Raw genomic sequence first — 22872 nt, forward strand, 5'->3', positions numbered from 1 at the left:
GTAATCTATGTTGAAGATTGTGGGGAGCCGAATGTGGACATTGGCCTCAGGAGCAAAGTTTGCAACATTCTACAGAGCATCCTCTGACTCCTAGGCAGCAGCTGACTGGCACCTCGGCTGCTATGAATCATGAAGATGATTTTACTTCTGAGAGAGTAGGAGCATGGACATACATGGCTTTCCAAAGTTGGAGTAAGACTTGTCCTCTAGATCTGTAGTCAGCTTCCTGTCCTCCGCCTCTCTTCTTCTGTTCTTCTTTTTCATTTTTCTTTATGCCTCTTCTCTGGGTCTCAGCAGATGACCCCCTCTCCTGCACACCTTGATCTAGCCAGACATGAACTCGTGGAAGCCACATTCAAGTCTTCCTTCCTTTTCTTTTCTCCCCCACCATCACCACATTGTTCTCCCTAGCCGTGTTCAATGGCTTCCCCATGATCTTTCTAATCCTGATGATGTCACACTTCTGCTTAAAGTTGTAGCGTGGCTCTCTAGATTGGAAGGTTAAGTTCAGAAGTTTGGGCATACATGCAGACAGGACACTGTATACATAATAAATAAATATTTATAAATATTTTTAATTAAAATATAACTTCATCATTTCTCACCTTTCCTTCCACCCCCTCCCATGCCCCCACGTGATGTTTTTCTTAACATACCCTGCCTCTCTGTAGTCTAAATCTTTCATCCCTCAGACCCATTCACATTCAGTCAGCTCAGACCGAACTGTCCAGACTATGCATGTTATTTTACATGCTCTGTTCCCTTATTTGGAACCTCCTTCCCCTTTCATATATAACTTCTCCTTTTCCTTCAAGATTTTACGGTCAGAATTAGCTTTTCCAGGAACCCCTGATGAACTCAGCTTATGGCCGTATTTATTGTGATTTCCATTTACTCTACTGTCTCTGAGAAGGTCAGTGTTAATGTTCTTTTTTTTTTTCTCCATGTGTAATATCTGTCTGTCACACAGCCGATTTCACTAGTGCTTGAAATAAGAAACTAAATCACAGGGTTTAGTGAATCCCTGTCTGGAGAGATCATAGATATTTCTGAAGCTTCTATATACGGAAGTAAAGACATTTTTGAGGTTCGGAAGCTAGCAAGGACAATAGCCGGAGCGCTGGATAAGATGAAAATTACCTCGCTGGTGCTAATTGGCTCGTAGGCTAGGTGGAGGCAAAGCAAGAAGAAAAACTGCATTTCCCGTCATGCCTCTGGAAACCACTGGGTGACTCTTAACGTCCCGCCTGATTCACGCGGAAACGAAAGGATCACTTCCGGTTTTGCCACCCCGGGAACCGGCGGTGTTGATCGGCCCTTTAAGGCCTTACTCCGAAGCTCCGCCTTCGCTTGGGTCTTTCTGGAAAGTCAGCTTTGGTCTGTACCGAGCGGGACAGGTATTACCAGGCCGCTGCGGGGGCACTTCTGTGGCCGTGTGCTGCACGGGGGCCGGGAGGGCCCGTTCCTCTGGGGGTTTGGGGTTCCGGCCGGCTCTGGAAGCAGGTCGGAGGGTCGTCGCCCGGCACTGACGTTTTGCTCTTCTTTACTGTCGCAGCGTCCCGGGCTCCTGTGTGTCTCCCATGGCGGATACGACCCCGAACGGCCCCCAAGGGGCGGGCGCTGTGGTAAGTGAGCGGCCTGGTCGCCCGGCTCCTTCAGCAAGAGTTGGCGAGGGGCAGGAAGTGTGAGAGAGGGCTAGAGCGTTCTAGAAGCCGCTGCCTCCCGGTCTGGGGTTAGGGAGTGGAGTGCGGGCGAGAGGAGCTCCAAGTTTGTTTCAGAAGCGACAACAGGCAGTTCTGGAGCAGGTGGCTGTCACCTGTCAGCTGGGGATGTTGGCCTCCTTGCCCCTTCCCACACCTCGGTCTCCGATCGTCCTGGGCCCTAAGGTTGAAGGTAGCTTTTGAGGCAGAGGCTTTAGCCCACACACCTCGTGGTGCACGTAGTATTGCCCTTTGTACTCACTTTAAGCTATTTAAGAAATTTTGCAAAGGAGAGAGAGTGGTATGTTTCTTCGGTTAGTCATTTACTAAGAGGAATACTGCCCTTTTGTAAACTTTAAAATTAAAAATGTTGTTCTACAGTACGACCTGAGGTAGTTTTGTTCCTTAGTCCTTAAGTTGAAGTTTAGATTTTTTTTAAAGCTTTTTATAACACCCCTGTATACACGCACTTGCTTTGCTGACACATTTGGAAATTCTTGCTAACCCACAAATATTTAAGTATTGTTTTCCACTGTACTACATTTGGGGATTTTAACATTGATGCATGTTAACCTAATTTGTAGTTCATGTTCAGATTTCCTTAACTGTCCATTGCCCTTCCCCTCTTTGGGCTGCAGCCACTCCGTTTATTAGTCTTGTCTCTTTACTCAGAGTCAGTCAATGGAAATTACTCTATTCTCTCTCTTTGGACTTTGAAGCCTCAGCTAGTTTCAAAAGTCTACACCTGTTTTCAGAAGGATCCAGAAACTGAAATTACATTTTGATTGTGTTCTTCCTTCTCAGGACTCAAGAACCATTTTATATTGATTCTCTTGGGAATTCGGGTGTGATGTTTAAGGTGATAACATCCGATTTGCCATTGTAAAAATAGATTTCTCCCTTTATAATTAAAACAGTTGTCTGGCCTAATACTTTGAAACTGAATCATTTGTCCTCAAGTCTTCAGCCCAAGATCCATTAAAATATTTTTGTTGTTGTTGTTCTGGAACTATATATACATATACATATACATACATACATACATATATATATATATATATATATATATATATTAGGCAGTTCACTCTTAAAAACTTAAACCAGCCTTTTAAGCTCCTTTATTGTGTAATAAAAGACCCAGATGAAGGGCTTGGGTAGATGGGTTTGTGTTTATAAGTGAGTGTTGCTTAAGAAGACCCTAGTTCAGTTCCCTGCACCTACATTGCAGGGCTTACAATCACCTGTAACTCCAGTTCCAGGGGGAATCCTCTGGACTCCATAGGTTACTGTATGCAACACACACACACACACACACACACACACACACACACATACAATTAAAAATAACAAATTGTGTGACTTACTAAAGAATGAAAACCCTACACAAATACTTATTTTATTAGGGGGTATCATGTGTGGAGGTCAGAGAACAACTTATTTTTATAAGTTCTCTGCTTCTATGGTGGTCTCAGGGTTCCTCAGGCATCAGTCTTGGGAGCATATGTCTTTACTGCTGGGCTGTCTTGATGGCCCAACAAATGGATTGTAAAGAGAAGACGCTAAACAAACCAAGCACAGTAGTCTAGATTTCATCCTTGCATTTGACTTCTGCTATTGTCAGCTAAATTTAGTGGCGTCACAGTATTATAACTGGATCTAGATAAACTAGCAGCATATTTTATTCTTGAAATTACTAGCAAGTAACTAAAAGGCATGTAGTAAAATACCCTTGAATTTTAAATATACTTGCATTTTCCTAAAAAAAAAAAAGTTGCATGCACAAAAACAGTGAAATTACTTAAAAGTAGTATTTAAAAACTTGAAATAGATGTATGAATGTGTTTCAAAATCAGCTTATTGGAAACACCAATTAGAAACAAAACTCCACCACATTTAATGAGGATATGAATTTTGAGACTCTTTTCACATATGTTACATCTTACATTTGCATCATTTTTGAGCATTGTAGTTAAGAATATGAAAGCCTCTAGAAATTGGTATGAGGTGCTTATTAGTGCTAAAGCAGGTTTAAGTTCTTGCTTTCATGATAAGCTTACTCTAGGGCCACTGATGTAAAACTTGTCTGGGAGCCTGTAGGGGGTGCAGAAAGAATAATATGACCTGAGAAGCAGATAGCATTTCATATTTGACAGGATTATTTCGAGTGCCTTGGGTGTGCTAGGCCCTTCTGTGTGTACGTAGACAAATAGTATCCAGACTAATGAGTTCTGCACCAAGTATGGCAGTGATTTTACCTTTCTCTTTTTAATGGATTATTTAAACCAAACCTAATATGTGATGCTTTGTTCAGTTCTGAGTCCTGACTTTTTGGGTTTGAGATTTTTCTAAGAATAGACATTATAGTTCTCTTGAGAGCCATCAGTTGTTATTTAAAGTTGTTTTAAAGTAGATGGGCCGTTATTATAAATGTTGAAATAGCACAGAAAGTTTTACTGTCCCGATTTTTTTCTGAGAGAGCTTCTCATGCTTCCTAGAGCGTGTGTGTGCTGAAGCAGTTAAGTGGCATGAGCTCCTGCTTACTAATGTGCAAAAGCAAATGTTATGAGGTGTTGTCACAATACTCTTCATGGGAGTAAAAGTGCATAATTTGTCCTTAACATAATTTTTGGGCTTCGTGTACCATAATTTTTTTTATTTTTTTTTTTAAATCTAGCAATTTATGATGACCAATAAACTGGACACAGCAATGTGGCTGTCTCGCCTGTTCACAGTTTATTGCTCCGCTTTGTTTGTTCTGCCTCTTCTTGGGTATGTATTACCATATTTCTGACTCAGAGTTGTTCAGTCAGCATTTATGAACTGCTTTTTAGCTTTAGAATTGTTAAAGTGTAAATAGGATTAAGACTAACACAAAGCCCACTTAAAAGCAACAGTAATCTAGGAATACCGATTAGGATGTTTTATTTCTGGTTTGTGTAACTGCTCATTGAACATCTGAGGAAAACAAGATGTCTTGGGTTGAGAAGTTCGTGGATCCTGCAGTTCTTTTAAGCTGACAAAAGAATGACTGCTTTAGACTAATCATTTGGATATATGTGTGAAGAGATGTTTCCCAGAATGTGGACTACATTTGTGTAATTTGTTTTCTATTGACAATTAACTGATTTAGCTGTTGTGCAATTCTGATGCAATTCACAAAGGAGGAAGAGACGTAGTAGCTGTTCGTGTCTCATGGTGACTTTCCCTCTGGTAATTTGCAGGTTGCATGAAGCAGCAAGCTTTTACCAGCGTGCTTTGCTGGCCAATGCTCTGACCAGCGCTCTGAGGCTGCATCAGAGATTACCACACTTCCAATTGAGCAGAGCGTTCCTGGCTCAGGCCTTGTTAGAGGACAGCTGCCACTACCTGCTGTATTCACTCATCTTCGTCAACTCCTACCCCGTTACAAGTATCCTTTCATAGCTGTGACAGTGGAGTTTTTCTGTTGGAAGGATAGAGTTCATGAAGCTTGTTTGTTTTGCTTTTAGTCTGTCACTTGAATGACGATATATTAATGTAAACATTTCTGACCCCAAAATTTGAAATGTAAACTCTGTAGTGCTGTTTTGTGAATTTAAACTTCACATTTCAATGTTCTTGTCTCTTATCAACTTGAATTAACATTCAAGGCACAAGTTTATACATGAACTCAATATTTAAATTTTTATTTCATTGACTTTATATCTTTGGGGAGAGATGCAAATTTTATTTTACTTACATATATGAGTGTTTTGCCTGTGTATATGTATGTGTACCACATGTGTGCTTGATTGGAGACCAGAAGAGGATGTTAAAACCCCTTCAACTGAAGTTGCAGGCAGTTGTGAAGTACTGTATGGGTGATGGAAGTTGAACTCAAGTCCTCTGCAACAGCAGCCAGTGGTCTTAATCCCCAAACCATCTCTCCAATCCTACAAATGTGTTACTTAAAAAAAGAAAAATCTTTGGCTTGCCCAGCTTCTGGTGAACCAGGGACAGAAATTAATCCAGAAATGACTTAGTAAAAAAAAAGATAAAGTGAAAGTAGTCTGTTATACATAAAACAGAAAGGACGTAAGCCAAGTGGAGTAGTATAGGCCTGTAATCCTAGGAGGCACAGGTAGGTTTAAAGCCAGCCTAATTTACATAGCTAGTTTCAGGCCAGCCAGGGTTTCATAGTGAGACCTTGTCTCAAAAAACAAACAAAAAAACCCTAGCAAGTTGGCGTAGCAAGTTAATTCTTAGGAATCGGGAAGGGAAGTACTGAGTGATGGCAAGAACATAAACTAGTGAGTGGTCAGAAATGCTAATCTAATTCATAAAAAATTGGGAATTTGCAGCATGCGAAAGTGGCCCGAAGTAATCCTACACGTGTGCTTGGGCCTCGTTCTTAATGTAGTATGTTGTCCTTGCTCTGTCGGTGACTGGCCCTTAAGAATAAAATGGTAGCCTCTTCACCTCTTATCTTTTCTAAATAATTTAAGTGACATTGAACTAGGCATGTAATCGCAGCACTTGGAAAATCAAGGTTAGCCTGGGCTTCAATGAGATCTGTCTCAGAAGCCACAAATTAGAGAAAAAAAACAGTAACATCAGAAGCTAAGATGAATGTTGTAAAGATTTGTGAACTGTAGACAGGGATAAATTCCTCATACAAATCTTCTTGATCTCTGTGTAGCCATGTGACAGAGGATGAAACTTGGCCTAGGAAGATGAGGTTTGTGAAAGAGCCAGGACTGGAACCTGGGGATCTTGGCTCCTGTTTGAAGGTTATACTTTGGCATTGCCTGTTAATGAATTAGCCTCAAGTCTGGCAGTGTCAAGCGTTTTAAGCTGAATTATTTAAGCTTCAGCAGAGTTTCACATAGGCCTTAAAAAAGAGAAGTATATAGTTTCAAAGTTTTAAAGGAGTCTGATTCACTAAAAAGTTTTAAACTGGAGCCAGAAATGGTGGTGTATACCTGTAATCCTAGGTGCTGAAGCAAGGAGGAGGGAGAGTTTGAGGCCAGCTTAAGCTACAGACGAAGACGCACATTTGTGTTTAGATTTTCTGAATTTGGGCAGAGATGCTCAGTGGTTGGAATGAGTGTTTGGGTGCTTGGTAAGTTAAGGTTAAAATGAATTTGATACTCAGATTATTAGCACTTTCCATCCATGCCATACCTTTACCTAGACAGAAAAATGGACTGATTCATTTCTTGTGCTGATGTTATCACAGAAAACATCTTTTTTTCTTTTCTTTTCTTTTTTTTTAAATTTATGTATACAGTGTTCTGCCTGCTTATATTCCTGCAGGCCAGAAGAGGGCATCAAATCTCATTAAAGATGGCTACCATGTAGTTCCTGGGAATTGACCTCAGGACCTCTGGAAGTACTCTTAACCTCTGAGCCATCTTTCCAGCCCTATAGAGAACATCTTAAGGCTAGTATTTTTACAATTCATTGTTGATAGTCTGTCATTTACTTGATATGTTTTCTGTTATCCACCTAGCAAAAATTGGAGGAAATCTGTTTCCATTATTTTTCTTTGGAAAAGCTGAATAAAAATTATGTATTTGCCCACAGTATAAGACCATACCATTGGACTTAATATAAAAATTCCTTGCTTAATAATTAACTTGATAGGACCTGCGGTAGATTTTATGCAAGCTGAAATGCATAGTCTTTTTTTTTTTTTTTTTTTTTTTTTTTTACAAATTTAGATTTTTTTATAGTTTCTCAAAGTAATGGGACTTAAGCTATTAAATTTTGTTAACAGTGTAGATTCATAAAATCACTGTAGAAGGCTATGTTTAAGACCAAATTGGTACACTGGAGAGATGGCTTCCGCCCCTGCAGAAGATCCAGGTTTGGTTCAAATGCCTATAATTCCAATTCCAAAGGATCCAATACCACTGGCCTCCTAGGGCACCTGCATGTATGTGGTGAACATAAACTCAGGCACACACAACTAAAAGTAATAAATCCAAAAAACCCAAAATGTCCATTGTAGGGTAAAAAAGTATATTCAATCATTTGGGGTGGCTTGCAGTTTAGTTTTATTTAGGAGAATTTATGGTGCTTTATTAAAAATGATTTTGACTTTCCAAACAGATGGAAAGATTTAGAAAGGAAGTTACTTCCTTCTAAGTGGCAAAACTTCATTTGATTCAAAGATGAAAGAAAAGCCATTCTACTAACCTCACAGTCAAGTGTTGCTTCAGCTCTGCTTTGCCCATAGCGCATAGCCATGTGTGTATGTGTGTGCACACCATGTGAGTGTGTGTGTGTGTGTGTGCACAGTGCTCAGTGACATAAAGCATGCACACATCTACACACTGCTTGGCGACGCGAAAGCTTTCCTTAACTGCTTTCTCCAGTGAGTATTTTTCCAGTCTTGTTATTTTCTTTGCTTCATGCTGCCACATACACTAAGAAGGTCCTGGATGTAAGTAAACTGTTGTTTCTATGGCTCATAGATTGTAGATAGTTGGCATGCGTTTGAGTTTCAGACAGTTCTCACCAAAAGTCCCTGTATTCTTCATAAGCTTTTATAAAGTTTTCTAGATTTGAAGATTGCGTGGTTGAAATGTCACAAAACAGCATTATTTTGTAGAGAAAGGATTATTCTTAAAATTGCCTTCCAGTTCCCTGAAGTTTGAAATCGATATCTTCACTAACTGTGCTAAGTTTGATGAGTTGGCAGAGATCTTCACTGTCACTAGAACCGTAGAACCATGGGAAGTGTCTGTATAGTAACTTGAAGAGTTGTGTTCCTGAATTTTATTTTATATTTTGAGGCTGTCTCTTTATACAGAGTCCCTGGCTGACCTGAAACTCTATGTAGCCAGAGATCCACCTGCGTCTGCCTCCTGAGTGCTGGGGTTAAATTAAAGGTGTGCCTGGCCTGAGTTTGTGGTTTTTATTATATTTCCTTATTTCTCTAGCCACAGGAGCACTAAGGATTCCATAATCTATAGTGTTAGTTATCTAAGAGCCACAGGGATCTTAACTATTGCTGAATAATCAGATTTTTGTTACAACTGGGAAGAAATAACCACTTTTCTGTGGGAAACAAAGTAAGAATGACAAAATGTGTTGACGTGTTTTGGGTTCTCTTGAGAGACAGACTAAAGCAGGGAATTACAATGAGCAAGTTCTTAAAGTTACTTTGAAATAATTGGCCTTTGGTTATATTACCTGTTAAGTGTGCTACTGATTAAATAAAGGCAGTTAGCCTTTGGTGTTCATTAGTTCTTCAGTTTGACCAACCATAAATCAAAGTTGCCAAAAACTAGTGTCTGTACTGAACAGGCTTCTCTTGGCATTCCCTAAACAGTACAGTGAGACAACAGCATAGCTTTTGCTGCAATAGGATGTCAGCGATGTGTCGTGTATGTGGATGGGTCATGTATAGAAGCTAAGTGTGAGTTGTGTGACTGTGATGCCACTTCAGCGAGCATCCGCACAGTGATACTAGGTGACTGTTGAGTTGTTAGAGATGCCTTGTTACTTCTAATGCTTGTTTTCCTTTGTTTTAGGCAAAGGGTTCAAATAGTTTTCCTCTGTTGAGATCTGTCTTGGATAAATTAAGTACTAACCAACAAAATATTCTGAAATTCATCGCTTGTAATGAAATATTCTTGATGCCTGCTACAGTTTTTATGCTCTTTAGGTAAGAATTCAAATATGCTTGTTTTGAAAGATTGATTATATGTGTGTACCAACAGTGGTTTCTTCAACATAGATATCAGAATTAATTTTTCTGTCTTTAAGCTAAAGTACTTTGTATTTACTAGAACCATATCAAATGTTCTTAAAATGTCAATGTGCTTGTCCAGGCACTGGCCTGTAATCCCAGCATTGGGAAGGCCAAGGCAGAAGATTTCAAGTTCAAGGCCAGCTTAGGCTGCATAGTAAGATTCTTGTCTAGGAAAAGAAATCTGTTTTCTTGGTTTTCACTATTTTGCTCATTTGTACAAGTTATTGTTACCAAGTATAAAACTTTATACTTTGTTCACTGACCAATGACATTTTTATATATTTAAAAGCTTACTTCCTTTCTTTCCCCTCCCTCCCTCCTTCCCTCCCTTTCTCCCGCTCTTCCTTTCTTGTAGTGAGGATTGAGCCCAGGGCAGCACTGTTTAGTAAGCACTAAGCTGCTGACCTGCAATAGCTTTACTCCATTTTTTTCCTTTTTTTTTTTTTTTTTCTTTTTCTTTTTAATCTTATTTTAAAACAAGGACTCACTAAATTGCCTCTGCTGGCTTTGAACTTGCAACCTGTATCATCCTCCTAAGTAGCTAGCTGCAAGCCTGCACCAACAGACTGACTTTGTTTAGTAATCTCTCTTTATACCTCTTACAGCGTTTTCTTTAAATTCGTCTCTCTCATTTTTCTAAGTTACCCTTTCCTCGTGAGTTTTAAGGTTGCCATATGCTGCTCAAGTTGTGGGGCTCTGAATAGCACAGGGCTCTAGAATGATAGACCTAAAAGTGTTCATGTATTTATTTGTTTGAGACAGGCTCTCTATGTAGTCCAGGCTATCCTGGAGCTTATGGTGTAGACTGGGTTGGCCTGAACTCACAGAGATCCTCCTGCCTCTACTTCCCCAAGTGCTGGGATTAAAGGTTTGTACCACTATATTTGGCTATAAAAATTTTCTTAATAGGTGGTGTTCTGACCTAGCCTTTAGTTGGTAAGACTTTTAAGTTTCTGAGCCTTGAATTTTCTCATTTAAAAGGAGACACTACCTAGCATATGTAAGGCTTTCTGTTTAATTTCTGGCACTGTATTAATTGAAATAGATAAATAACAAATTCATTTCCTAAATGTTGACTTGATGTAGCTACATTTATATATTATTGAGCTCCAAAGCTTACACCCTAAAACTTAGTGCAGTAACATGCAGTCTTAGTTTAGAATTGTTAAAAGCTCTGACTTCATTGATCCACAACTTGGTTTAGCTCCTTAAGGCTCTTATTTAACAATATGGACAAAATTGTCAGCATCTTAATTGTCAAGAGTTTACCAGAAATACTTTTAAAGATAATTTTTTCACTAGAATTTATTCCTTTAATCAACTTGTATGTGTGTGTGTGTGTGTGTGTGTGTGTGTGTGTGTGTGTGTGGTGGTGGTGGTGGTGTACATGTGTATGTTTTATGTGTGTATATAGATACCAGAGGTTGACATTAAATGTCTTCCATTATCACACTCCAGAGTCTCACTGCACTGGGAGCTCACCATTTTCCCTAGATTGGATAACTACAAGTCTCAGGGCATGTGAACTCAGGTCCTCATGCCTGTGCAGCAAGCACTTAGCCACTGAGTCATCCCTCTATCTAGTCTGTTACACTTTTGGCTCTCAGCTTCTCCGTATGCCTCTTCCCTCCTAGCTTCTGGTGATTACTATTTTACTCTCCTTTGAAATCAGCTTTCTAGCCACTGCATTTGAGTGAGTGTTTAATTTTTCTTTCTCAGGTTTACGTACTTTCTTTTATGTGTATGAGTGTTTTATCTGCATGTATGTGTACCGTGTGCGTGCCTGGTGTCCACAGAAGCCTGAAGAAACCCTGGAACTGGATTTCTGGATAGGTTTGAGATGCCATATGGCTGCTGGGAACCAAGCTTGCATGTTGTACAGGAGTAGCAAGTGCCTGCAACTGTTGAGCTCTTTCTCCAGCCCTTGTCATTTACTGTCCTTTCCAGTTCAGTTTCCATTCAGTTTTTTTTTTTTTTTTTTTTTAAACTACAAATGATAGTATCTCATCCTTTTAGGACTGACTAACATTGAGCCATGTGTGTATAGTTAGGAGTATGTAGCCCAGTCTTTGTCTGTTCATCTGCTGATAGATTCTGTGTGTGAGTCTGTATCTTGGCTGTGGTGAGTAGTGATGCAGTGAGCATGGAGTGCACAGAGCACAGTGATGCTGCTGCTCTCCTTTCCTTTGGGTACATGCCCAGAAGTGGGATGGTTGGATCCTGAGGGCCTTACATTATTTGTCCATCCCCTTTCCATGGTGTTGGTTCTAGTGCATATTGCCACCACACACTCATACATTAGTTTTTCTCTGCATCCTCACCACTGCTGGTTTTTTTTTTTTTTTTTTTTTTTTTTTTTTTTTTTTTTTTTTTTTTTTTTAATAATCTCTCTTCTGATGGATGAATTTGTAAACTGCTTTGAGTAACATGATGTTTAACAATACTATTTTTTCAGTGCATAAACATGGGAGATTTTCTGTTTTTGTGTTTATTTAATGTTGTTCATCAATATTTTATAATTTCAATTACTTTATAAAGTTTATTTATTTGTCTTTGGGGATCAAGTCCATAGCTTTGACACGGCTCTACCACCAAGGCACCTTCCATGTACAGTAGTATATTACATATACAATATGTAAGAATTTAAGTGTGTAACTTAAATATTACTCAAACCATAAAATTCAAGTGACCATGCTCTCATTAGTCTTTATATTCTACCTTCATGGTGGACACACTATCTGATGAGTAGGCTGTATTACTTAGAACTCTGTATTTAAAGATAAACTACAGTCTTGAGTTTATCTTGTATATGCATGCACATATGTGCAAAGACAGATGATCATTGCACGTTTGTTTATATCTTTCCTTTCATTCATTTCCTTTATTCTTTCTAGTTCCTCTCTTCCCTTTTCCCTCTTTTTGCTTCCCTGCATTCCTCCCAGGTTTGAGGTTATGAAAGACAAGGCCTTGTTTTGTAGCCCAGACTGTTCCTGAAGCAATCCTCCCACTTGTACTTCTTGAGTACCAGGATACTGGGCCTACACAGACCTTGCCGTGGTTTTTGTTTGTTTTGAGGGGGTTAATCCTCAAACAAGGGTGGTGGTGGCACACGCCTTTAATCCCAGCACTTGGGAGGCAGAGGCAGGCGGATTTCTGAGTTCGAGGCCAGCCTGGTCTACAGAGTGAGCTCCAGGACAGCCAGGACTACACAGAGAAACCCTGTCTCGAAAAACCAAAAAAAAAAAAAAAATCCTCAAACAAAAACTATGGGTGCTTAGAGGATGTTTTCCATGATAACTAGGTGTTCCCAAGCTACACTCTTAGGTATAGCTTCGTTTTTCTTTTTTTTATAGCGTTTTCTTTCTTTCTTCTTCTTTAAAGATTTATTTGTTTTATTTTTATGAGTACACTGTAGCTGTCTTCAGACACACCAGAAGAGGGCATCGGATCCCATTACAGATGGTCGTGAGCCACCATGTGGTTGCTGGGAATTGAACTCAGGACCTCTGGAAGAGCAATCAGTGCTCTAACCACTGGGCCATCTCTCCAGCCTAGCTTTATTCTTATACTAGAACCAGTCTAAATATTCCTAAAAATAGAGAGGCTTGTTACATAATAGTAGGAAGATAAGATTTTGGAATATTTGAAGCTGTAAAAGAAATAAGATAATTTGCACAGTATCACATACATATTACATGTTAATATAAGTTAAAGTTGGTTAACAACATATAGTGTGTTCTCTGATATATTTTTTTAGGTGTGTGCAAGGATTAGTACATGCTTTCTTGTGTCATGTTCATATTAGTGTCAAGTCCTAGTAAATAGTGAGTTATTCTATGAGTAAATAGTGAGTTATTCTATGAGGAGTGTTGGGCTAATGTTAGTCATTTTGTACACTTGTGGACATATGTTCTGCAAGGATAGATTGTGGAGAGTGTGTTGTGAAGTTTCTAAAGGTCCAAGTTTGATAGTGGGAAAATTGGTTTTCAGTGAATGTTTTCTATATATTCTCTGTTAAAATTTTCAGTTTAGAAAGTTGAAAATTACTTCAGATTGTTTGTTGGGCAAAATGTACATAACATTAAGTAATAAGCTTATCATGTAAGTTATTTTTATTAAGAAGTTATTGTACAAATTGTGACTCCTTGCCCTCGTGGATCATTAGCCAATATCAGTCTGTGTGGACAAAGGGAGCAGACATGGGGTGGGGGTGTTTCAGAAGCCCTGTGAGTATGCAGGGAGAAGACACATCAGGACCAGCTGCAGGGAGGCAGAGCAACTTTCCTTGGGGTGATTCAAGGCTTATATAATTTTGGGGTTGGAATATCCAGGATGGGCAAAGATTATTGACGGAAGGCTTAGAGTACCAGAATGCTTCATTAGCATGGGGAAGCATTTCAGGAATCTCAGGTGCTAGCTGACCAGGTTCTTATCAGGAGAAAGGAAGCTGATCCTGTGATCTAACTAAGGCTACCTGACATTTTGCAGGTAGAGGTGGGGGGTGGGGGGTGGGGGGTGTTGAATTCCCCAGACAAGGTCAGAGAAGGGGAAGCCCTACCTGTGAAGGGAATCTTACATTAGGTGCCGAGCTATCCAGACAATGTTAGATTTCTACCTTAATTAGTAGAGTTTTCCCACACAAACTAGAAGAAAGGGTTAAAAATATTAAGAGCTTATATTCTTGTATATACCTTTATATCTTGCTCTTTAAAAAAACAAAAAACTTTTTTGTTTTCTGGATTTTTTTTTTTCCTGAGACAGAGTCTTACTATATGGCTGAGGCTGTCCTGGAACTCACCATGTAGACCAGGCTGGCCTAGAACTCCCAGAGATCCACCTGCCTCTGCCTCCCAGGTGTGGAGATTAAAGGTGTACACTACTACACCTGGCTTTAAAAAAGTTTTGTTTCATTAATTTTGTCTGTGTAAGTGTGTAGCACATGTGTAGAGGCCATAGGTCAACTTCCAGGAGTCACTTCTCTCCTCCATCATGTGAGTCTCCGGATTCTGTCTTGGCAGCAGCACCTTACCTTCCGAGCCATCTCTCTGACTCACATTGTGCTTTTTTAAAAAGTTGGTCTCTGAGTTTTTCTTTTCTTTTTTCCCCTTTTTGATTTTTTAGGACAGAGTCCATTGTAGGCAAGCTGGCCACAAACTCACTATATAGTTAAAACTGGCCGCCATTTTTTAAGTCCTGGGATTATAGGTGTGCCACCGTGTCTGGCTGTCCAGTATGTATTTTTCATAGCCAAGATTTATAATTTACTAACCCTAATGCTTTACCGTCCAGCTGGACTTGCCATTATATACATAGATACATAGGTCTTCCTCCCTCGCAGATGGAGCCTTGTGCATGCCTGCTGTGTGCTCCGTCTAGCACTCAGCCATGTCTACTGCTTCATTCCTGCTTTGTTTTTAGTTACTTGAATATCTTAATATAGGTAGCTTTTAAAAGAAAGAATTCCAGACCTGGAGTTTCTTAAACGATATACATTCCTCTTGAGGTATTAGAATTACATTTTTTAAATCAAGAATACTAATTATTATAGCTTATGTCAGTGTATTAGTTAGTTGGCATAGTTTTGTGTTTTATATGATTATATAAAATAAATCTTTCTTCATGTGGCAGGTTTTTTTTAAGATTTAAAACTTGGGTTGGACAGTGGTAGTGCATGCCTGTAATCCCAGCACTCAGGAGGCAGAGGCAGGTGGATCTCTGTCAGTTCAGTGCCAGCCTGGCCTACAGAGAAACTATTTTTATTGGGGGGGGGGAGGGGGGGATGTTATAAAATTTGATTTCAGTTGGCATGTGGTAAGACATGCATGTAGTCTCAGCTCTCTGAATGCTGTGATGGGAGGCTCAGGAGTTATAGGCGAAACTGTGTGATATATTGAGACCCTGTTTTGAAAAAACAAACAAACAAACAAACAAACACATTGAGCCTACAAGATGATTGAACAGGTAATGGCACTGACTGTCAAGAGTTTGATCCCTTGATTTGATCCCTGGAGCCCATGGAAACAAAAGGAGAAATTTGACTTTACAGAAGGTACCTCTGATCTTCACACACAGATGCCCGAATCATCACAATCAATCAATCTCTCTCTCCCTCTCTTTATCTCTCTTTATCTCCTCTCCCTTCCTCTCTCTCTGTTCTGCTCTCACTTTCTCTCTCCATCTCTCTTTCCCTCTCTCTCCCTGTCTCACACACATGTATACACAAATAATGAACAATTTTTAAAAGTGCCCATAAAACTCTTGATTTTATCAATTGTCTCTACTAATTAGAGATAATATCCAATATTTTCTGAGTTTTAGTGTATAAAGTTTTAATATATTGATATATCTATAAAAGCTTAAGTAATAAGTAACATTTTATTCTTTTCTAGTTGTCTATATTCTATTTCCTTTGTAAGAGTGATCGTGCCTAGATAAGTCTTTGTAATGACCATTTGATGCAGACACAAACTCTCCCTTTAAATTGCCTGTAATTTTTTAATGTATATATGAATTAGTAATATGTATTCATCACTCTTGTATTTTTTTATTTCAGTGGCCAAGGAAGTTTGCTCCAGCCTTTTATATATTACAGATTTCTTACTCTTCGATATTCCTCTAGAAGAAATCCATATTGTCGGTAAGCTGGTGACTAGCTTAAATCTCTTCTGTGTAGTACAGTGTCCAGATGTAGTATGTGTAACTCTTTGAAATTTCTTAATTAATAGTTTAGAATTTAGAAGGAAGAAGTATCTTTGCAATTTAAGTTTAGGCCTTAAAACTAGTTGGGGTTAGTGAAAGCCTAGTTTTCCAGCAGCTAATCTTTGACTCACAGGTTTCCATTCTGATAAATGCATTCTTAAGTCGAAAATGCACTTACTGCACCTACCCCAGCAAACAGCTTTGCAGCACAGGGCTCCGTAGAATGCCGTATTACTGCAGCTGCAGCTGTCTGCTGTAACACAGCACCATAGTGGAGATCTGTGCCACATAATGCTAGCCTTAGAAAAGATTGACATCTGAAGTATGCTGCTGCTGACTGTTTATCACTTTTGCAGCAGTATAAGTAAAAATACTGGAGGTTAGACCTTTCAAGGATGGGGCCGTTATATTCCTTTTTTTTATCTTTAAGGCGCTGCTAGTGCTTAGAGAATATGTAAGACCTAAGTCCCATCCTTAAGGACTTTCTTAGTTGAAACAAAGATGATATGTAAAGATTCACAAGCCAGTATACAGTAGTCTCTCCTTAAACACACTGTAGCTTTCTATACTTTTTGTTACATGAGGTCTAAAAAACTCATAGTCATGCAAGGTGGTGCACATCTGTAACCCGAGTGCTCTAGAATCTGTGACATTCTCTGCACTCAAGAGGATCCCAAGTTCAGGCACAGTGAGTAGTTAAAATTATCCTTGAGGATACACCAGATTGACTTCTAGTCTAGCATATGTCATTTTGTATATGACATGTATGTACATATACTTGTGTAGTGTCTTATGAAGGATACTTCGTGGGTAGTATAGGCCAGGCAAGGAAGGCCACTTAACCTGGGAACAAACAAAGCAACACAGCACTATCAGAAGCTGCAGCAGTAAATGGAGCAAGATCCCACCAGGTCATGTGATCTCTTGGGTAGGTTTTAACATGAGAAGAGCTAGTCTGATCAGTATTTAAGTTGTAACATTCATTGAATGTGTTCCATAGAGTCTTCATTAACTTCACTACAGCACTGAAATTCCTAGTGTCCAGAAAAGGGATGAGAAAACATTCACTTAAAGAAACTGTAGATTGCCCATGTTATGTAGTCTTTCAGTCGTTTTTAGAAGGATTTGAATTTGTCTGTAAAATGCGAAAACTGACTAACAAAGAAAAAAAGTAAATGATCCTTTTTAGCTATAATGATATGTTTTTAATGTTTTTACTAATTTTCTACTCAAAAAAGACACTTGTATGGGTTTGGAAGCTGCTGTCTGTGCTTAGAAGGGAGGGCTCATGCTGCCCTGGCTGGCTTGGGAATCCTAGGCTCTCCACCTCCTGCACTAGCAGCTGAGGGGTAGGACTGCCAGGGGTGCATGGCTTCACCTTCTGTATATTCCCTACAGTGTACTCCAGGTTCATCTTTTACTAAATGGTTTAGGCTTTGTTTGTTTTGAGACAGGGTGTTACTGTGTAGCTTTGGTTGTCCTGAAACTTTCTGTGTACACCAGGCTGGCCTCCAACTCAGAGACCGGCTTGCCTCCATTCCCCCAAGTGCTAGGATTAAATGTGTGCCACTTCACCCAGCTACTTCTCTAAATTCTTTTTGGTCAACTTTTTCTTCTGCATTTCATAGCATTGTTTGTATTCATTGTCTTTTCTTGTGTTTCTGAACAAAACTATTTTATCTTACAGGAACTTGTTTAATGAACTGAGGATTGTTGTTGAACACATTATTATGAAACCCTCCTGCCCACTGTTTGTGAGAAGACTGTGTCTCCAGAGCATTGCCTTCATTAGCAGACTGGCACCAACAGTTGCGTAGTTGAACATCTAGTTAACCTGTGTTTAGAAGATTAGCGTTATTAGCTGGTAATTCTGATAGGGGTCCCAAATTACAGGTCTAACATTGACCTCAGTTCAATTTACATGATTTACATAAAATAAATGCATCTCAGTGCAAAAATAATAATTTTCCTGGCATGTTAAATCAAGCCTTTAACACTTTCTGAGAAAATTTTACTGTACATTACTGTTTGTGGTTATGTAAGTTTGTATTTAGTGATAAATGTTACTAAATTGTTTTAGATGCTGCTGTGCCTACATCATGAAATACATTTATTTCTTTTAAAAAGAATTCTGAAATTTGTTTCATCCTAACTATTAACCCAAGTTATATCTGGAATGAGTTCATTATGGTACTAGATGAGTTGAGAATATTTTAAGACAGTATTTTCCATTCTGTAATTTTGGTTGAGATTGTAGCAGAAGCACATCCCCCTGTAGTTTCAGTTCTCATTCTATGTGTGCTGCTTTCTAGGACAGATGTGCTTAGCCTGCACTATTACAGAGAAGTTCTGTATATATTTTATGACCTGTGAAGCTTTCGTTTCCATAGTACGTCTGTGGCTCTGAATGATGTTTGAAAAACGGATTGACTGTAAACCTCTTTTGGATTAGATCTTTGGGGGTCATATAATCATTTACTCTAGAAGATAGTAGTGACATAGAGACCTACTGACTGACTTTTATAAATGTCAACCAATAGATTATCAATGTTGCTATAGTTTGTAGAATTACATAGTTCCAGAATCTTGACTTTAGTTTTCTTGGTTTCTTAGGCTTGAAATTTCCTAGCCATGAGCAGCAGCAGTTCAGATGCCTTTGAAGGGATGTGATTGAAGACAGCATGTGATTACACTTGTATGTTCTGAAATAATGAAGACTATTCTGTAGATTACATGTTTACCCAGCAAATATGATTCAGAGGGTTTAATGGAAAGGGTTATGGGTAAGGTAATTAATGGGGAATGGGCCTGGGGAGTAGTTGAAGGGAGTAATGGTATTTCAGCCTGGTAACTCATAGTTGAGTTGGGGGATTGAATGTATAATGCATCTGTGATTGAGGCTGTATAATATGTTCAATTCTTTCAATTGAGTTCCCGTCTATTCCTTTTTAAAAGTCATTCTGATCCTAATTACTTACTGTTGCATGATTTGAAGTACTTAAAACACTGCACTACAATGTTAGTTTAGAGTGATGTAATGTGGCTTTTTTTTTTTTTTTTGTGCCCACTTCTATCTGCATGTATTTTAGATTTTTCAAATACATTCATTAGTAACTTACAGCATCAGTTTTCTTTCTGTTTAAGTTTCTAGTCTATAGAAAGGTGATAGTCTTGGGGTAGATTTCCAGGAAATACTACTTGATAGCTTAGCTTTAACCAGCTACTTTTATATTTTTGTAATATTTATCCACCGAGTTGGAGAAGCAACCTCCTAATATCCAGTTGATTTTTATGTGTGTGCCTAGCCTCCTCATCACTATGTAATCTGATGGTTTTAAAGATGCAAATTTGTAGAGCAATAAAGTGACTATCTTGTTATGTAAACTGATTTCTAATGATGTCTTAAAACATTGTCTTGAATGACATTGAGTTCTGGCAGCTAAAGGCATATTTATTTTGAAATGTTTTTTTTCTCCTACTTTTTTTCTCCAATCTTGGAACATTTTAGATTTATAAGAGATTCAAAAATAGTGTTGAGAGTATCCATGTACCTCTGACTTGTCTATTTTTATATTAGCATCTTCTTTTAATTGGAAGGACATTTATGCAAAGTAAGATATTAACTTTGGATCAGCTAAAGTACAAAATGTATTTGTATTCCACCAACTTTTCCATTTGTGTTGTATGTGTGCTGTGTTTGTACCTGGATTGCCTTTTATGTTTCAAGCCTATAAGTGAGCTTGTTCTTTATGATATTGGTCTAAAAGCTTTCCTTAGAAGAGCTAATTCACGCTGACTTTAACAAGAATTTTTTTCTTAAAACTGTAATTTCAAATGCTTAGCAATATAATTAAGACGCTTTAATGATATTGCAGAATTTCATTATTTCTGATAACTTGTGCTTGAATGGAAATGTAGATTTGTTCCTTAAGGGAAAGTGTAGTATATAAATAATATTCTCAAGCCCGTGAAAAGGCAAATTTTTTAATTTGAACATTACTAGATGTTAGTTTGCATGAAGTTGCAGTTAGAAATATTACATTCTGTGTGAATATGTACAGTCAGCTGATCTCAAATCTGAAATTAGTGTTTCCTTGTACACCTATCAAAAATCAGGACATGGACTAGTGCATACAGTGGATGTAGCAGGAGAAACTTAACACTGCATAAGGAAGCAGTTTAAAAGAACTTGATTATCATGCAGAATATCTAGTGCTTTAAAAATTGGAAAAGTGCTGATGTTTTTTTAAACCCTGTTGGACAAGTGGAAGCTTCATACAAACTCTATTGTTTTCTAACAAGAATTCTATTCCTTCTGTGTACTTCATCTCTCACCACTTTGGCTATATCTTAATATTAAGCCACAGAGCAATTTAAGTATAATTTGTATTTAAATTTCCTTGAAATAAAATTTCACTAAGTGAGATGCTTTTGGAAGAAAAACAAGAGAGAAAGCTGATTTTAAAGGTAAAGTTGAGATGCTTGTATATATCTCTGACTGAGAATGTCAAAGCAAGCTAGGAACAAACCGGAAGTTCTGGAAAATTAATGGATACTGTTGCATAAGAGTCACATAAGTCCCAGTAGGTCTAATGCATATGTAATCAAAGTTAAGGCGAGGTCTCTAGACATTTCACATGGGAAAGTGAGCACCTGTGACTGGATTAAAAAAACAAGCAGACAAACAAACAAACAAAAGCTGCTCAGCTAGCGTATTAGAATTTGTACTGATTAACTTGCCCAGGGAGAAAATAGCTATGGACAGTTAGGCTTATGAAGGTGTCACTGTTTCCTTTGGTTAGGCTTATGAAGGTGTCACTGTTTCCTTTGGTAGTCCCCATTTTCACAAGCTGGGTTAGAAGATTATGCTGTGCTACTTACATGCTTAGTAGTCCATGACACTAAGTATCTTAGTTCTATGACCCCTTTAATTCAAGAGTGGACAAATATTTGGTAAGTATTTACTATGTGTTCTGGGAGATGGGACTGGGGATTGAAACCAGGGCCCCTTGTTCTACTACTGATCTATAATCCCAGCTTATGAGTACTATTTTATAATAGTAAAACATTCAAAAGAAGTGCACTGTCAGTACAAGCCAGTAAAACAGGGCCCAGGCAGGAGTGGCATGTGTGTTACTGTCTCTTCATTCTCAGCCAAAGTCACCCAAGTATATAAATGCTAAGGTTATTCTTTCTCCTTTTCAAATGTTCAGAGAAACGATCATTTTTCTCATACAGAGAGATGGAATTTCAATTTTTTTATGATTATTTTGTAGGTATACTAGATAGAATCAGTTAAACTACAATTGAGATTTTATTTCCCCTGTAATATGAAAGCACTTGAGTGTTTGGATGTTACATCAATAATACTACCTGGGTTTGAAAGTTGAATCTAGTCTATAAAGACAACAAGTTTTCATACCACCACTGGAGTTCTCTGGATCAGGGGAATTAACACTGGCAGTGTGTTGGTGTAGCTCAACAGACAGTATACTAGAGGCACTGCAGACCTGTGGAAGCCTGCAGTTGTTTCTCAGCAGCTCTTTAATGCACATGGTCCTGTGTTGTACATGCCATGTAACTGGCCCTCATTGAGTCAGTAGTGACAAGATAGCATGCAGTATTCTTTGTATCTGAAGTGACTCTTTCATAGGAAAAAGATTATTAATAGCTGTGTTTGCTAGAGTCTTTTAATGATTGGCTATTGTAGGAGAAAGAAGGGCACAAGAATCATTATTTTTCCTTCTTTTTTTTTCCCCCTAAGACAGGGTTTCTCTTTGTAGACCAGGATGTCCTTGAACTCAGGGATTCTCCTGTCTCTGTCTCTGCCTCCCATCTTTTTTAGTTTTTTAAAGGTACATTTAAAAAATAGGCTCAGCAGCTAACCTTGTTCATAACATTTAATTCCAAATATTTACTATTTTTTTGTAACTTTAAGAACAATTCCTTTTGACATTAGTTTTTGTGTATAAAAGAGCAAACTCTTGGGCAGGCAACACTTAGTGATGTGTATATATCGGAACAAATACACAAGGATTGTAGAGATTAGTAACACTAATAAGGACTGCTTGGTTTATAAATGCATCGCCTCTGGTGCTTGATACGATGGGATCTATTGAGCTAAGAAATTTGTATATACAGTATGTCAGCACTTCTTACTAACTTCTTTTGAATCCATTTTTAATATATTGTACAGGTTGGGGAGTTCTATGTACTCTTCAAGCCACTATTATCCTGGCTATAAATTTATAAAATAAATTGAAAAATTCATCATTCTCCTGTATTCAAGACCAAAGCACATAATGCTAATGTGGGCCTCAGAGGGGAAATACAGTCCTGCTGCATATTTGAGAAAATGTGGAGTCCTTTGAAGAAAATGTAATAAACATAATAATCGTAGCCTGCTGACACTGAGGAAAAAACCCTCATTCGCTCTTTCTTTTATGCAGCAATTTACTGGTCCCTGCTGATCTTCAAATTGGATCACTGTAGTAAATTATCCATGCTGGTTCTGGTGAAAGTAAGCCCTAGGATCCATATTTGTTTTGTGTTCTGCTTAAATCAGCAAGAATGATAAATTTGATGGTGTGAAATTGGAAGTATCAAGGGCTTTCTTTGGTGACTGCACAAAGTCATGTCTCCACCTGGAATTTATTGTGACCTTTTTTCCACTGTTTGTGCTTCATATGTTTAATATTTATTTCAATATAAATTAAATTGTTCTTCATCTATAATGTTTTACCTAACATTTTA

The 22872-nt window shown here is 38.4% G+C and overlaps 1 protein-coding gene across 5 annotated transcripts; it reads left to right on the plus strand.

Moving 5' to 3' along the window:
* Positions 1-1246: 1246 nt before the first annotated feature.
* Tmem33 (transmembrane protein 33) lies at positions 1247-19503 on the plus strand. Of its 5 annotated transcripts, none has more exons than XM_034508401.2 (9): positions 1250-1397; positions 1556-1625; positions 4375-4469; positions 4922-5109; positions 8039-8106; positions 9200-9333; positions 15974-16057; positions 17807-17927; positions 18733-19503. In XM_034508401.2, exons 2-9 carry the CDS (start codon positions 1581-1583, stop codon positions 18736-18738), a joined length of 741 nt encoding a protein of 246 aa, XP_034364292.1. In that variant the 5' UTR covers positions 1250-1397; positions 1556-1580; the 3' UTR covers positions 18739-19503. The 5 variants fall into 5 exon arrangements, with proteins under 5 accessions (XP_034364291.1, XP_034364292.1, XP_076794731.1 ...); XM_076938616.1 differs by having other exon boundaries at positions 17807-17983; positions 18733-18929; XM_034508402.2 differs by having other exon boundaries at positions 1263-1377.
* Positions 19504-22872: the final 3369 nt, after the last annotated feature.

The sequence above is a fragment of the Arvicanthis niloticus genome, chromosome 7, assembly GCF_011762505.2.
Source record: "Arvicanthis niloticus isolate mArvNil1 chromosome 7, mArvNil1.pat.X, whole genome shotgun sequence".
Taxonomy (NCBI): domain Eukaryota; kingdom Metazoa; phylum Chordata; class Mammalia; order Rodentia; family Muridae; genus Arvicanthis; species Arvicanthis niloticus.